This window comes from Clarias gariepinus, chromosome 6 (genome assembly GCF_024256425.1).
Source record: "Clarias gariepinus isolate MV-2021 ecotype Netherlands chromosome 6, CGAR_prim_01v2, whole genome shotgun sequence".
Classification (NCBI taxonomy): domain Eukaryota; kingdom Metazoa; phylum Chordata; class Actinopteri; order Siluriformes; family Clariidae; genus Clarias; species Clarias gariepinus.
In genome coordinates, this window is record NC_071105.1 from 37,755,772 (window position 1) to 37,770,559 (window position 14,788).

Below are 14,788 nucleotides of genomic sequence, written 5' to 3' on the forward strand. Positions count from 1 at the left end.
AATCCAGTATTGTTCCAAAATATAAAAAATAAATAAAAACTTGTGCTTTTATTGTGTTTTAATTTTGGCTACTACTGTAAATGAAGCCCACATACTGTGATTATTGTTCCATATGACACACCGACAATTGTAGCAATGCTGTGGATTGTTCTCTGATGATCATCAACGTTTTCGGTGGTTGAGTTGGTTAAAGGTCTTCCTGATCTCATTTTGTCTTCCAGTGATGTTCTTTTGCTCTTGAAGCATGTGTGTCACTCAAAACACCTCGTACAACTCATTGCAGCATTGCTGTAAACTTGTTGTCATCTAACTTCTTCTCAGTATTGGGAATTTGGGAACGCCAATTAACCTAATCTGGATGTCTTTGGACTGTGAGAGGAAACCAGAGTACCTGGAGGGAACCTACTCAAAAAAGGGGAGAACATTCAAACTCCATGCACTCATTATAAACGTCGATGCTTAAGATTTGTTTTATTTACCTCGTGATATTAACTTAAAATCCTAATTTTCCAAGCCGTAATTTAATCTTTGCTCAGGTCTTGTGTAAGGACTTTTATTTTGAAAACAAATGAGTGCAAATTCGGAATTCAAATAATTTAAATATTGCAGCTATATTTAATTAATGTTCCTCTAGGTGCTCATGAAAATATTATGAATTATTTATTTAATGTGTTAGGGATGTGTTGTGTACAGGTAACACAATTCGTACAGAGCATTATTTAAAGTTGCCTAAGCACATATCAGGTACAGAAACAGGAATTACCTCGAGTTAATAATCGTAAAAAGTACTTTAAATGGGGAAACACAAAAACTAAACATTTTACTATACTATATGTGTGTGTGTGTGTCTGTGTGTATTTTTTTTTTTCTTGTTATTAGTTTGGACTTTTATTTTTTGATTGCTTTAGAAGATCAGCCATGTTGCTTCTACAGGCTCGAGAACTTGAGCGTGACGTCACACCCCTTGGCCAAGCTCGTGAACAGCGGGAAGATGTGTGGGGTTTGCCATTTCGTCCAATCACAGCCCGGAGAAGAGAAAATGCAAAAAACCGATTGGCTGGTAGTGGCGCGAAAATGACCACGTGGGCCCGGACTTTGGCGCGAAAACCCCTCTCTCGCTCGGTGTGCTCGTGCAGCATTGTGTCCTGCGCTGAGGTGAAGAGAGTGAAGTTATTATAACTCTGTAATAAACAACCTGCTGATAAAATGGACATTTCCGAGCCTGCGGTGGAGAACGCTGGACAGACCGTGAAGGATGAGTTAGCCGAGAAGTGTCAGAAGTTATTTCAGGCGTTTTTGGAAGAGTAAGTTTAGTTCTTTTTATTTATTGGGGTTCCGATAGTTACTGTTCCGCAGAGATAGTTACTGTTCAACATGGCGTCTGAGTGATTCTGAGGAAAACGTCTAGGAATAGTTTAAATGATTTTTGTTGCTTTTTAAAGAGTTTTGAGTAGTTTACCAGTTAACAAGTTATAATATAATAAATAGTTCAAGATAAGTGATAGCTATTTCAAGATGTACACATATAACAAAAAACATGTATAAATTATGAACAAATTAATATATGACTCAGAATTTGATTGGAAGTCATTACTTTACCTTAGAATTAATAAATTCTTATTTAAATTTTAATATTCATGCATCCAAGACGTCAACTTGGAGGAAACATCTATAAGTATTTCGGTCTTTAGCACAGACATTACAGGAGTGTGTGTGTCAATGTTTAGATCAAGAACTTTATATTATTTCAATATATATTGATTATATCACTTTCAAAAACTGCTGCTGCGTATGTCTCTGTATTGTCTCTGCACTGTATTGGATAATACAGTATAATTGTGTATTAATAACAGTTACACTTAGTATAAGGATTTAATTGGGTTAAAAGTTAAATCTATTAATCAATACCTGCTGATTGGTTAGGGAGGTATTAGCGTCTCAGTGGTAGATTTTTTCACCGATGCCCAAACCCCAAACACTGGATGCAGTGACGGTCCCAAACCCGGATGAAGTAAGAGGGTTGCATCAAGAAGGGCATCCGGCATAAAAACCTGTGCCAAAAAGTTGTTGTGCTGGGATCGGATTGTCTGCTGATCGGACGACCCGTCGATGAAGGAGCAGGCGAAAGATCAAAAACAACAGCAATCAAACAACAACCTGCTCATTAGTTACTAGGTTTAGAAAAAAATAAAATTTTTTTGTGATGATTCACGTATCACCACACTGACTCCAAAGTCGATTAAAAAATATATTATTACATTAATAATAGAGATGAACTGGTCGATCGGCCAGTGACAGAATTGTCTTGCTTTCAGTTTGATTGGCCAATTAATCAATTTGATCAGTCTAAGATATAAACGATTCTGTCCCAAGTGCAGAAGTTTCGGAGTGGCGCAACAGAAACACGTTTTTAATATTCGCGTTACATAATCAAAAATCCTGTTTGTTAAAAGCGTCAAAGCAAACTGGGCTTAAACTTACTCATTACACACGCTTACAACAGTCTCAAAACATCACAAACGCTAATTAGTAAAAAAAAAAAAGCTACTCAACCCGCGTGCTCACTGTCAAGTTAAGTTTTCAGACTCTGGAGGCGGTAAAACATCGCTGTTTCCTTAGAAATACAAATCAAAGCGGATGACAGAGCTACATGCTACTCAGTAACAATGTTAAAAACTCTTGTATTTGAAGTTAGTTTGTAATGTTTAAATGCTGCGCTTGGTGAGTGAGAAAACTAATGTTATAAGTAATGGGCTACATTTAATTACTCATTAAATCGCAATTTTAATCTGATCAGCACAGTGGTATTGTGATAATATCGTATCCGGTGGTGACTGGTGATTCCCGTCCCTATAAGTTACCCAAGAAAGCTGCAGACACAAGAATAAATGTTATGGTTTTGTTTAGAGTAACACTTATATGAATGTAAATCGAAGCACCCATAACCTTCATACACACTTATATTTCAGGTTCCAGAACAGCGACGGCGAGTTGAAGTACTTGCGTGATGCAGAGGAGCTGATCCGTCCGGAGCGCAACACGCTGCTTGTAAGCTTCACCGACCTGGAAGGATTTAACCAAGAACTGGCAACCATCATTCAGGAGGAGTTCTATAGGTATCCAGACAAGTTTTTTTTCATTCGATATATTATAGCAAAGCGCTTGATTGATAAAAGCTAATATTTATTTATTATTAATATTTTTTTATTTTGGGTAGAATTTACTCCTTCCTGTGCCGTGCTGTGCGTAACTTTGCCCGAGATCATGGGAACGTTCCTGTCACTAAGGAATTCTACGTGGCCATTCAGGATCTTCCGACCAGACACAAGTAAAGATCAAACAGAACGCTAGTTTTTAACGCTAGTTTGACAAGCCGTCGTTTTTTAAAGCTTGTCTCATTGTCCTTGTGGTGTGTTCCTCCAGGATCCGCGAGCTGACTACTCTGCGCATCGGCTCTCTGGTGCGCATCAGCGGGCAGGTCGTTCGCACACACCCAGTGCACCCCGAGCTGGTGAGCGGCACCTTCCTGTGCCTCGACTGCCAGAGCGCCATCAAGGACGTAGAGCAGCAGTTTAAATACACGCAGCCCAGCATATGCCGCAACCCCGTGTGCAACAACCGCCGCCGCTTCCTGCTCGACACCAACAAGTCCAAGTTCATCGACTTCCAAAAGGTAACATGACAGACTGTACACCATTGTGGAAATACTTGTATATCAGCCGATGCTGATGCTGAGTCCTCGCCCTGGAAACTAGGTGCGTATCCAGGAGACGCAGGCCGAGCTGCCACGCGGATCCATCCCTCGGAGCATGGAGGTGATCCTGAGAGCCGAAGCGGTGGAGTCCGCGCAGGCCGGAGATAAGTGCGACTTCATCGGCTGTCTCATCGTCGTGCCTGACGTGTCCCAGCTCGCAACACCAGGTACTGACCTCTCGGTTATGGACACGTTGCTTTGTCACTTTACAAAGCTCCGCCTCTTCCGCACTACAATTTCGACCATTAAATGTCTCATAAAGTCACAAGTCTAAGTCTCACACTTACGCTGATTTTTTTCTGTTCACATAAATGTTCCTGTGATTGTTTCAGGCGTGAGAGCAGAAACGGGTTCCCGCACGGCCGGATCTCAGGGTTACGAGAACGAAGGCGTGCGCGGTCTTAAAGCCCTCGGAGTCCGCGAGCTCTCGTACAGACTGGCTTTCCTGGCCTGCCACGTGGCTCCGACCAATCCCCGGGTAAGATCTCTCCTCAATAAGATACCGTCATGCTGCGCTGTTGTAACGGGATTATAACGAGCCGTTTCATGTTTTTAGTTCGGCGGTAAGGAGATCCGCGATGAGGAGCAGACGGCCGAGAGCATCAAGAACCAGATGTCGGTGAAGGAGTGGGACAAAGTGTTCGAGATGAGCCAGGACAAGAATCTCTACCATAACCTGTGCACCAGCCTCTTTCCGACCATTCATGGTACACACACACTTTGGCAAATTATACAAACGAGCTGCTTTACAAAAAAAAAAAAAAAAAAAAGCAAGAAAGAAATCTCAAAATTCTGATTTCAAAAAGATTTCTTGATTCCAGTCTTTGAAATCAAAGAGGAGCTTTGAAGTAGATACTTTGTATATATTTATTGTTGCTTCAAACAACTGACTCTTTTCGACTACTGTTGATTTGACTTACTGTTTAGTGAGTCGACTCAGTATTCGAGGAATCGACTCTTGGATCTTTTGTGGAAATGGCTCGTTTTCTAGTGAAAAGAAAACAAGTCTTTTAACGCCTGGAGTCAGGGAGTTAACTCTTTTTGGGTTTGTCTCATAATTTCAATGTGAACTGAAAGAATCACGGTTATCTAAAAATATACACGGCCGCTTAAAAGTTTGTGATCACTCGCAAATTTCTGATATTTTCTACATTAACTACAGCCATGCTGGGGGGGATTTCAAAACTATGAAATAACACATATGGATTTCGTTAATTATGTAACAACAACAACAACAGTCAGTTGTCTGATTAGCGGTTCTGGAACAGTTCTAGCAAGAACAGTATTGTGTCGAGTGCATTTATAAAACCCATCAAGCTCCATGATGAAACTTTTAACAGGAAAGCAAGACCAAAACCTACTTCTGCTGCAGAGGGGAAGTTAATTTAGAGTCACCAGCGTCAGAAATCACCAATTAACAAACAGGACCTCAGATTACAGAGTATAAGTAGCAGATACATCTCAATATCAACTGTTCAAAAGAGGATTATTGTGTATTTTTGAGTAAACGCCTTTAGCATTGATTTACAGTGTGGAAATAAATAAATATCAGGAAACACCTGATTAGAAAAAAATTAGAAAGCTATCCCAAACTATCATGTGCCTTAAAGTGAATGCTTTTGATCTTGAACATATTTAAACAACTTCAAAGGTGATTGAAACAAATAAGATAATTTTTAAGAAACAATGCTATGTTGGAACGGGAGTAAATCTTTTTCTTTTTGGTGTTAAGTGAAAAAAAAAAAAAAAATCTAAAAACAGCATTGAGTAAATCATAAATGTTTGCGTGTGTGCTCAGGCAACGATGAGGTGAAGCGCGGCATCCTGCTCATGCTCTTCGGCGGAGTCCCGAAGACCACCATGGAGGGGACGTCTCTGAGGGGCGACATCAACGTGTGCATCGTGGGAGATCCCAGCACAGCCAAGAGCCAGTTTCTCAAGTAAGAAACACAGCACTGTCACTAAAAAACGCTCGTTAGATTTGACAGGTTTACGCTGACGTTGATGTAATAATATCTGTGTAATTACGTGGTGGTTAATGTAAGTATGTTGACGTTCGGAGCTGGATGTGTTTATTTAATCACCCACAAATAATTCAGTCATTTCGAGACTTGTCCTGATGGCGCGCTTGTCTCTGACTCAGGCACGTGGAGGAGTTCAGTCCGCGCGCCGTGTACACCAGCGGAAAAGCGTCGAGCGCCGCAGGTCTCACCGCCGCTGTGGTCCGGGACGAAGAGTCGCACGAGTTTGTCATCGAGGCCGGAGCGCTCATGCTGGCTGACAATGTAAATATAATAATAATAATAACAGGAAGTGATAATAAAATATAAAACATTCAGTTTCAATCTTAAAACATGGCAAAATATGTAAACACTCTGACATAAAGGATATAAAATAGAACTTAAAAAGATGTATTTATTAAGAGAAATTAATAAAGAGGGGACAAAAACAAGAGTTTTACCTAAAAGTAAGAAATAAAACAAAATGAAAACATTGCCAAATAATAATTTTTTTTTTTTTTAAATATTTAATAAATCTAATAAATGTGATTGCTAATGTGGTAGATTTAAATGTGTGTGTGTGTAGGGCGTGTGCTGCATTGACGAGTTTGACAAAATGGAGACGAGAGATCAGGTGGCCATCCACGAAGCCATGGAGCAGCAGACCATCTCCATCACCAAAGCCGGGGTCAAGGTGAGGGGTTAAGGGGGCAAAGCCTGAATTTTTTGGCTTATACCAGCTTTTATCACCAAGGAGGACAAGATGTTTTGTGTGTGTGTTGGATTCTTACATCGCGTCTTCCCTCGCAGGCCACGCTGAACGCCCGGACATCCATCTTGGCCGCGGCGAACCCCGTCGGTGGGCGCTACGACCGCTCCAAATCGCTCAAGCAGAACGTTAACCTGACCGCGCCCATCATGTCCCGCTTCGATCTCTTCTTCATCCTGGTGGACGACTGCAACGAGGTGTGTTGGCCAGCGTTAACTTTAACGTAAACGTAGTCGTACTACAGACTAAAAACACTCGCACTCTCAAGACTGTTTTAAAAGTTTTAACGTTCTAGCATTGGAGACTCCTTTCCGTAAACATTGAACTGTTCCTCTCTGTGTCCCGTTCCTCAGGTGACCGATTATGCCATTGCCAGGCGTATAGTGGACCTGCACTCCAGGATCGAGAACTCCATCGAGCGTCTGTACACTCTGGACGAGATCCGGAGATACCTGCTGTTTGCTCGCCAGTTTAAACCGAAGGTGAGAAACAAGCATCTGACACACACACACCATTCTTCATTCATTAACACTAAACACAGTACAGTGGTACTTCGGCATACGAACGCCCCACCTCACGAATTTTTACCTCAAGAACTGAAATTTTGCAAGAAATTTGCCCTCGGCATGCGAAGCATTTTGTCCAGAAGTCGTTTCGCAACAGTGGAAAGACAAGCGAAGCCAGTTTACATGTTTTTTTTTTGTGTTTTGTGCAATTAATTACAGACAGAAAACCATTGGGCTCAAGGATGTTAGCAAAAAGAATACGGAGCTGCTTTCAGTTTTTTTTCTTTTTTCAAAACAGCCAGTGCCGAGAGGAAACATAAATTCATCATACATTAAGCCCTAATGTCTATTTATTTCATATTTAATTTCGTTTTACTCATCTTTTCTCAATAAAAAAATATTATGCAAAGAGATATGATGGAAGTCGGTAATATGGGTAATATTTTTGGGTGGCTGGAACGGATTATCTGCATTTACATTATATCTTATGGGAAGATGCGTTTCGCAATACGAAATTTCACCTTAAGAACTGATTCAGTTCGTATGCCGAGGTGCTGCTGTATTATATAAGAGAAAACGTTTAGTCATCTGTAGTGCTGAAGTAGTGCTTTGTGGATTTATCCTTATTGTGGTAAGGGTGTGCAAACTTTTGCACTCCTGTAAAGCTGGGAAATACTATCATATAATGTCACTATTGTGGTAAATTACATCTAATACTTTCCCTTTTTTTTTTGGTTATTATTAAGTAATAACATTTGTATACATTTGCGTTAAACCTGTGTGTATGTGTGTGTGTGTTCGTTCCGTCAGATCTCTAAGGAGTCTGAGGATTTCATCGTGGAGCAGTACAAGCGCTTAAGGCAGAGGGACGGCACCGGCGTCACCAAATCTGCCTGGAGGATCACCGTGCGCCAGCTGGAGAGCATGATCCGCCTGTCCGAGGGCATGGCCCGCATGCACTGCTGCGACGAGGTGGGCGGGGCTACAGCCCCAAAACACACCTTTTCATTTATATATATATATATTTTTTTGTGCGCTGTGACTTAGCGTGCTCAGACCGCGTCTCTGCCTCATTCAGGTCCAGCCCAAGCACGTCAAGGAGGCCTTCAGGCTGCTGAACAAGTCCATCATCCGGGTGGAGACGCCCGACATCAACCTGGACCAGGAGGAACAGGAGGCCATGGAGGAGGACGAGGAGAACCCGGTGAACGGTAAGCAGTTCCAGAAATGATTCGACTCGAGACGCTCATTTATCCAAGACAATATGTTAGTTTGTGTTTTAGGTGTTTTATATTTTAATAAACAATTACAAAGTTAGCGTTTGAGCTTGTTAAAGATACACTGGTAAATACATGTATTGGTAAATACAGCGGCACCTCGGGATACAAATTTAATCTGTTCCAGCGGAGAGTTCGTAAGGCGAAAATTTCTTATTGTGAAACGTATTTTCCTGTAGGAAATAATGTAAATACAGATAATCCGTTTTCAACATCGTAATCATATTTTTGCATAAAAAAAATATTAAAACATTTAGAAAAGACGTGTAAATGAAGTAAAATATGTAAAAATAGACATTAAAGCTTACTCAAGCTTAATTTATGATTTTTTTCGGCACCAGCTGATTTAAAAACCGAACTGAAAGCGGCTCCGTTTGCTTCTTGCTAACATTCTTGCAACTCATAGGGCCATGTCGTCAATAATCCTAAAAATATATAAAGTAATTTCCGTAACCCCATGAGTACTCAGTCAAGCGACTCCAGTGAGGGTTATTATATTTTATTTATTTTTTTACTCACCCGTGTCCTCTTTGCCGCAGGTAACGATGCACCCAATGGCCACGTGGACGCTCCCGTGAATGGAGACGTGAACAGGCACGAGCACACCAACGGAGTCAACGGTGAAAACCGCAGCGGCAAGCCGTCCCTGCGTCTCTCCTACACCGAGTACAAGCGCATCTCCAACCTCATCGTGCTGCACCTGCGCCGCTCCGAGGAAGGTGAGCACTCTGGGTTCTGATCGGTCAGAAGATAGTGATTTATTTGTTTTTTTATTTAAGTAACTCCTCTTTGATTGGTTTTCTGTCACAGTAGGAGTGTGTAATTACTTAATTACCTTGTGTGTGTGTGTAGGTGAGGATGAAGAAGCCCTGAAGAAGAGCGCAGTGGTGAACTGGTACCTGAAGGAGATCGAGTCTGAGATCGACTCCGAGATAGAGCTCATCCACAGGAAAGCCGTGATCGAGAAGGTCATCCACAGACTCGTGCATTACGTAAGACGACTTTTAAAATTAGTTGTTTTTTTTTTCTTAACGACTTTGAGAAATTATTTAAGCTCCACCCACTTCATCATCCACACCACAGTTTCTTTTATAAACCTCATAAAGGGGAAACACATAAAATTATATTTAATGTAAAATATAATACAAAATTACATTTTAAATAATTTGTTATATATATATATATATATTTTGTTTGTTTTTACCATCCAAATATATTAATTATTTAACTAGACAGAACCGCATTTGTGTCAATAATTACAGCTCCGTTAATTGTTATATTTAAGTGCTGGCTAATTTCTTTCCTCGCACAATAACAAGTAGACGTTTTATATCCTTCTAAAAGCCTTGATGATGTTTCTTGCTATTTTTTAGGACTACATCCTCATCGAACTGTCACAGTCGGGCCTGAAGGGCTCGACCCAGTCCAGCGCTGGGGGGGAAACACAGGAAGAGGACGTCACACTGGTCGTGAATCCTAACTACACGCTAGAGGATTAAATTTTTTACCTAAAAGATTGTGACTGTTATTGGACGGAGGCATGGACGAACGTGAGACTAGGGTGATTTTCCTGAAGCTTGGTCTCGGGGACTACGTGTGTGTTCGTGTAGACCTTTAGGTCAAAGGCTGAATGGAGAGAAGCCTCTGCAAATGTTGTAAATATGTTTCTTTATTTTTGTTTTAAAGATAAATGTTAGTAGAGATTTTTCTTGCTTTTAAAAAAGTCAGTTTTGTTTTTATCACGATGCTAAAAAATGTTGCCTGGTTCTTGTTCAATATTTTAATAAATAAAAATTAATGTTTTTCCACCAGTGTTTTATAAGTTGATCACATTTGTTCCAACAAAACCATTTGTGTGTTTGCAAAGTTTGTGATAAAAGAAAATGTGGAACAGCAAAAAAAGTGTCTAAAGTTAGCACTTTAAGTAGAAAGAAAGGAGGGAAAAAATTTACAAACAAACAAATAAATGTGGTGAGAAGTGTATAATTATAAGAATATGTGGGACTTACTAGCTGTTTTTTATTTAATTAATTTTTAAATATATAAATATATATAATTATATATATATTGGATATGATAGAATATAATTATTACAAATACTTGTATACGTTTTATTGTAACTTTATATAGGAACTATATTTACCTTTTATACAGTTTATATGATTTTTTTAAATAAATATTTTCATTTGTGATCAAATCTTGAAGACTAAAACCTACACACTAAAATAAAAAAGGTTTCTCCATAATCATTAAATGCTTCAATTTTAATTAGAACGAGTCTAAATTAATTCTAATTAAAGAAGTATTTAAGATATTTAAAACAGCTTTTAAAAAAAAAAAAAATGCGTTTTTATGTGTTCACCAGAAGATGGCGCTAATGCAACAAACTGCCTATAACCAGAGAAAACAAAGTCGACACACAAAAAAAAGAATTTAGGCACTTTAATCGTTTAAAAGTGCTGGTTATTAATTTACTTGCGTATGTTTGATGTTTGACGATGTTTGACATGTTTGATGTTTGACGAAAGTGACATTTTCAAAAAGTCAACTGACAGTTCGAAAAAATTTAAATGCAACGGACAAAATTAAAAGTACCCTGTGACGTATGTAGCGTGTCTGCGCTGTAAAGTTCCCGGATGTACCAAACAAAATGGCGGCGCCCAGCTGGAGCTTGCTGAGGTCGAGTGTGAAAGGTAAACACGTGGGGTTTTAAAGCTGAATTCACTTTAATGTCATTTAGTCTCACGTCAGTGAATGGGAGGAAACTGTATTGTTTGAGACGAATCGAATTACACGCGCGTGGGTTAGTTTATTAGTGCAGTGTGCACGTGCTGGATGTGGTGATGTGATGTGGACAGAAAGTAAATGAGTTCAAAGCTGATTGTGTCTAATAAGCGGATTATTAGAGATGAAAGACGAGTAGGAAGTAATTTAATAAGAGAGAGGTTAACCTCAGAAACTGTAGAACCTGAGGACAGGTACAGTAGTTTGGTACAGAACAGAGAAAGACAGTTATGATAGAAAAACCTGTACTTGTTTGTTTGTTTGTTTGTTTGATCAGTTTTGTATGGGTAAAAAAAAAATGTTCAGCGTAATACCAAAATCGGCTTCCTCCAAACCCTTAGACATCATTAAAGTCTGACATTCCCAAGGTCATTTCAATATTCAGGACAAGTCTCACATGTGAGTGAAAATGATCCACATCTGTCCTGTGCTGTGTCTCGCTGTGTCTCACATGACGATGAAAGTGTCCAGTAGGTTACGTTACTGTAGATCTTAGTCTCCCTCATCTGTTAAACCCGACTTCCCAGACCTGTCTTCCTTAAGACACCCATTGCATCCTTCACTGATCTTGTCTTGTCTTTTTTCCGTGTCTTTAACTCTTTGTCTGCTTTATCCGGCGCTTCCACACACACACACACACACACACACACACACACACACACTCTTTCTTCTCAACAGTATCACTCTTTAGTCTTTAGGTGGATTTCTGTAAGTTGCATCACCACCTTTCCTTCCAGCTTTCCTGTCCTTTAAACCCGACTAGTTCTTGGTGTTAATTAGTGCATCATATCATGCATCATTAACATTCTTTTCTTCAACTTCACAGAATAGAATCCTCCTTGTTCATGCTCATGAAGATGCAGTGATTAATAAATTAATCCCGGTTTGACTTGAACGCCTCATTTATTATGTTCTCATTCTTTTGTGTATGTATATGCTGAGCTGTTGTATGTAACATATATGTATTATAATAAATAAAATGGTTATAATTATGAGTTTTCACAATCCACATTACAGACTGATTTGATTTTGATCATATTATTATTATTATTAAAGCAAGTAAGGTTTATCTTAAGTGTTATTCTTGCCTGTATCACTAGTACATGAAATCTACTCCTAAAGAGATAACAGTTGCACGTCTTCACCTTCTGCCCCATTCTTCTTTTCTTCCCTGTTTTTTTCCAACAACCTATTATTTTTTTTATTTCATTTTATGTTTTCTTATTTATGATGTTTATTCAGCCAGCATCAGGACGTTACACTCCTCCAAATTAAGAGTCATGTGTGTGTAGGCTGGTTATATGAGATTCATAATAATTTCATACAAAACAGATGAATGAGATCTGCCTGTGAGCCCGTACAGTACAGTATATATTCAAAGTGTTATGAATGATCTGTGGTTTATTCTGTGGCATTTGATAGTGTCATTGATTTTACCAGCATTAAATTGCGCTGCTGTACTTCTGAGTGAGAGACCTCCCCTGTCAGTCACAAACCAAAATCAGAGAAACAACGAGGCTAATTAACCTACATGGTGACATGAAAAAAATGTGACGTGCAAACAAATGAAAACTGATTGCACGAATGTTTTTATAGTTTAAAACTTTTATTTTATTATGTTTTATTTTTGTCTGCTTGGTTTTACGAACATTTGTAGATAAATCGCGGAAGTACCTCACGTGAATTGTACAAAAAAATAGACACTGCAGTGCACCGGATACCAATATTTAGAATTATATACAGTATTCTCAGTGTGTAAGTAAATGTATAAAATGCCTAAAGTCCGTTATATTGTATGTGTTTGAGTGTGTGAGTGCGGGAAAAATGAGTCGGCTTCACCAGTTTCAATGAATCAGTCCGGGAGCACGATGATAGAAAATGTCTGTCCTGATGGTGAATAAACCTAATTAAAAAAAAAATCCTCAACAAAACAGAGTTCACAGTCCAATACAGTGGAAAACAGCTCTGGGACAAATTGACGTGGAGAAAGTGAACAGAGATTGGTATCATTTACATTGTATATTCGTGTCAAAGGAGTATAAGACTCACTTTGTCTGACTTAAGAACGAATCCGACTTATGAACGTGCTTGCGGTAAGGAACTCATTCGTAAGTCGGAGACAACCTGTAAGCTAACCTGTAATATTTATTTCACCGAATCAACTCCAAATATGGAACAAACGACTTCCCATATTAGTTCAATATGGAACGGGTCTTTTAGTTTCACGTTACTTTATGTGACTGGTTGAAACCCTGTGAATGCTAAACATACGAGCGGTGCTAATGTAGAACCATCCATAGCAAACATTAATCTAATTATTTTTTCAGGTCTTCATCTCTGTTTAAAAACGGCTCATGGACACAGCTCGAGCTTCAGCTCCCGGCGGTGTGTGTTACAGCACCGAGCTCTTCACCTCAGCACCTCCCGCTTCCTGAACCCCAACAAGACAAATGCAGCAGAAACTCCAGACCCGGCGAAAAATCCTCAGGATAACCGGGAAGAGAAAGCAGAACAAGAAGGCGAGGAAGATCCCGGACCAGAGTACATTCCTAAGAGGAAAGCGAAAAACCCGATGAGGGCAATCGGATACGCGTGGTGAGCTAAGTTATGCGTTCGATACAGTTGCTTAGAATGCGGCATGCTTGACTCATATGGAGTGTGTGATCAATATCTGATCTTCTCTTACAGGATAATTGGTTTTCCGTCCGGTATAATCGGGTTTATTCTGGCTAAAAGGCAAGTGGATAAGAACCGTCTGGAGCAGCTGAGGATCCGACAGAGGATGAAGAAATCGAACGAAGGGGAGTACGAACGTGAACGCTACAGACCAGCAGCGGGGATGCAGTGACGCTTAGCCACCTGTAACATGCTTTATTTTGGAAGCAGTGGAGCCAAGTTATACACACAACTTGTTAACATCAGTGACACACTTTTATTTCTGGATCACGACTGTATATTTTAGAGTTTCTGCACTTTTTGACCAATTAAGGTAAATTTTCAAATGGTAAAATCTCTAAAATTGCTGAATTCCTGAAGAAAAAAAAAAAAATATATATATAGCTCAGGTTCTGCAGAGAAGTTTATGGGTAGTTGGAGCAATACCGCCACCTACTGCACTGGAGGCGATGTGGTGCAACCTCAGTCTACGGCTGCAGGAAAATGATGATCGCTTTGTACGGAACATGACATTTAAAAATAAAGAATGCATGTTACACAACATTTAAATGTGTGTTCGAGTTTTGTCTGTAGTTTTTAATACTGTACTTTATAACCTGTTGCTTTACAGCTCTGGTTCGGTCCTGTCTTGGTCTTCACCTCTCTGTCCTGGGTATGAATTTGATGAGAAGAAACGAAGAACGTCGGATTTTGTAAAAAGAAATTCTCTCTAGTAAAGTAAAATATTCCAAGATGAGAAAATAAACACAGTTTGTAGATGCCATGAAGTGTACAACTTTGCCGCTGACACTGGAGACTCTTTCTTTTCATGTTAAATGAACACTTTATTGTAAAAATTTCACATCTACACTTAATTCTTTTTTTTTTGTGACCTGTTTGTGACAAGTCCACTGTAAATGAGTTGTTACTAACTTAAATAATTCTTTTGATTGTGTAAAGCTGCTTTGCGACAATGTCAATTGTTAAAAGTGCTACACAAATAAAATTGAATTGAACTTAAGCAACCCTAACGTATTAGAACT

The 14,788-nt window shown here is 39.4% G+C and overlaps 2 protein-coding genes across 2 annotated transcripts; both read left to right on the top strand.

Moving 5' to 3' along the window:
• Positions 1–1,113: 1,113 nt before the first annotated feature.
• On the top strand, positions 1,114–10,279 carry mcm6 (minichromosome maintenance complex component 6). Its single transcript, XM_053498138.1, has 17 exons — positions 1,114–1,304; positions 2,970–3,116; positions 3,218–3,328; positions 3,424–3,673; positions 3,756–3,921; positions 4,087–4,232; positions 4,311–4,461; positions 5,553–5,694; positions 5,898–6,039; positions 6,341–6,448; positions 6,565–6,720; positions 6,877–7,005; positions 7,840–8,001; positions 8,108–8,240; positions 8,846–9,025; positions 9,159–9,298; positions 9,680–10,279. Exons 1-17 carry the CDS (start codon positions 1,207–1,209, stop codon positions 9,803–9,805), a joined length of 2,487 nt encoding a protein of 828 aa, XP_053354113.1. The 5' UTR covers positions 1,114–1,206; the 3' UTR covers positions 9,806–10,279.
• A 631-nt stretch (positions 10,280–10,910) lies between these two features.
• On the top strand, positions 10,911–14,309 carry si:ch73-71c20.5 (DUF4748 domain-containing protein). Its single transcript, XM_053498149.1, has 3 exons — positions 10,911–10,999; positions 13,418–13,685; positions 13,779–14,309. The coding sequence occupies exons 1-3, from the start codon at positions 10,957–10,959 to the stop codon at positions 13,936–13,938; spliced, it is 471 nt and encodes a 156-aa protein (XP_053354124.1). The 5' UTR covers positions 10,911–10,956; the 3' UTR covers positions 13,939–14,309.
• Positions 14,310–14,788: the final 479 nt, after the last annotated feature.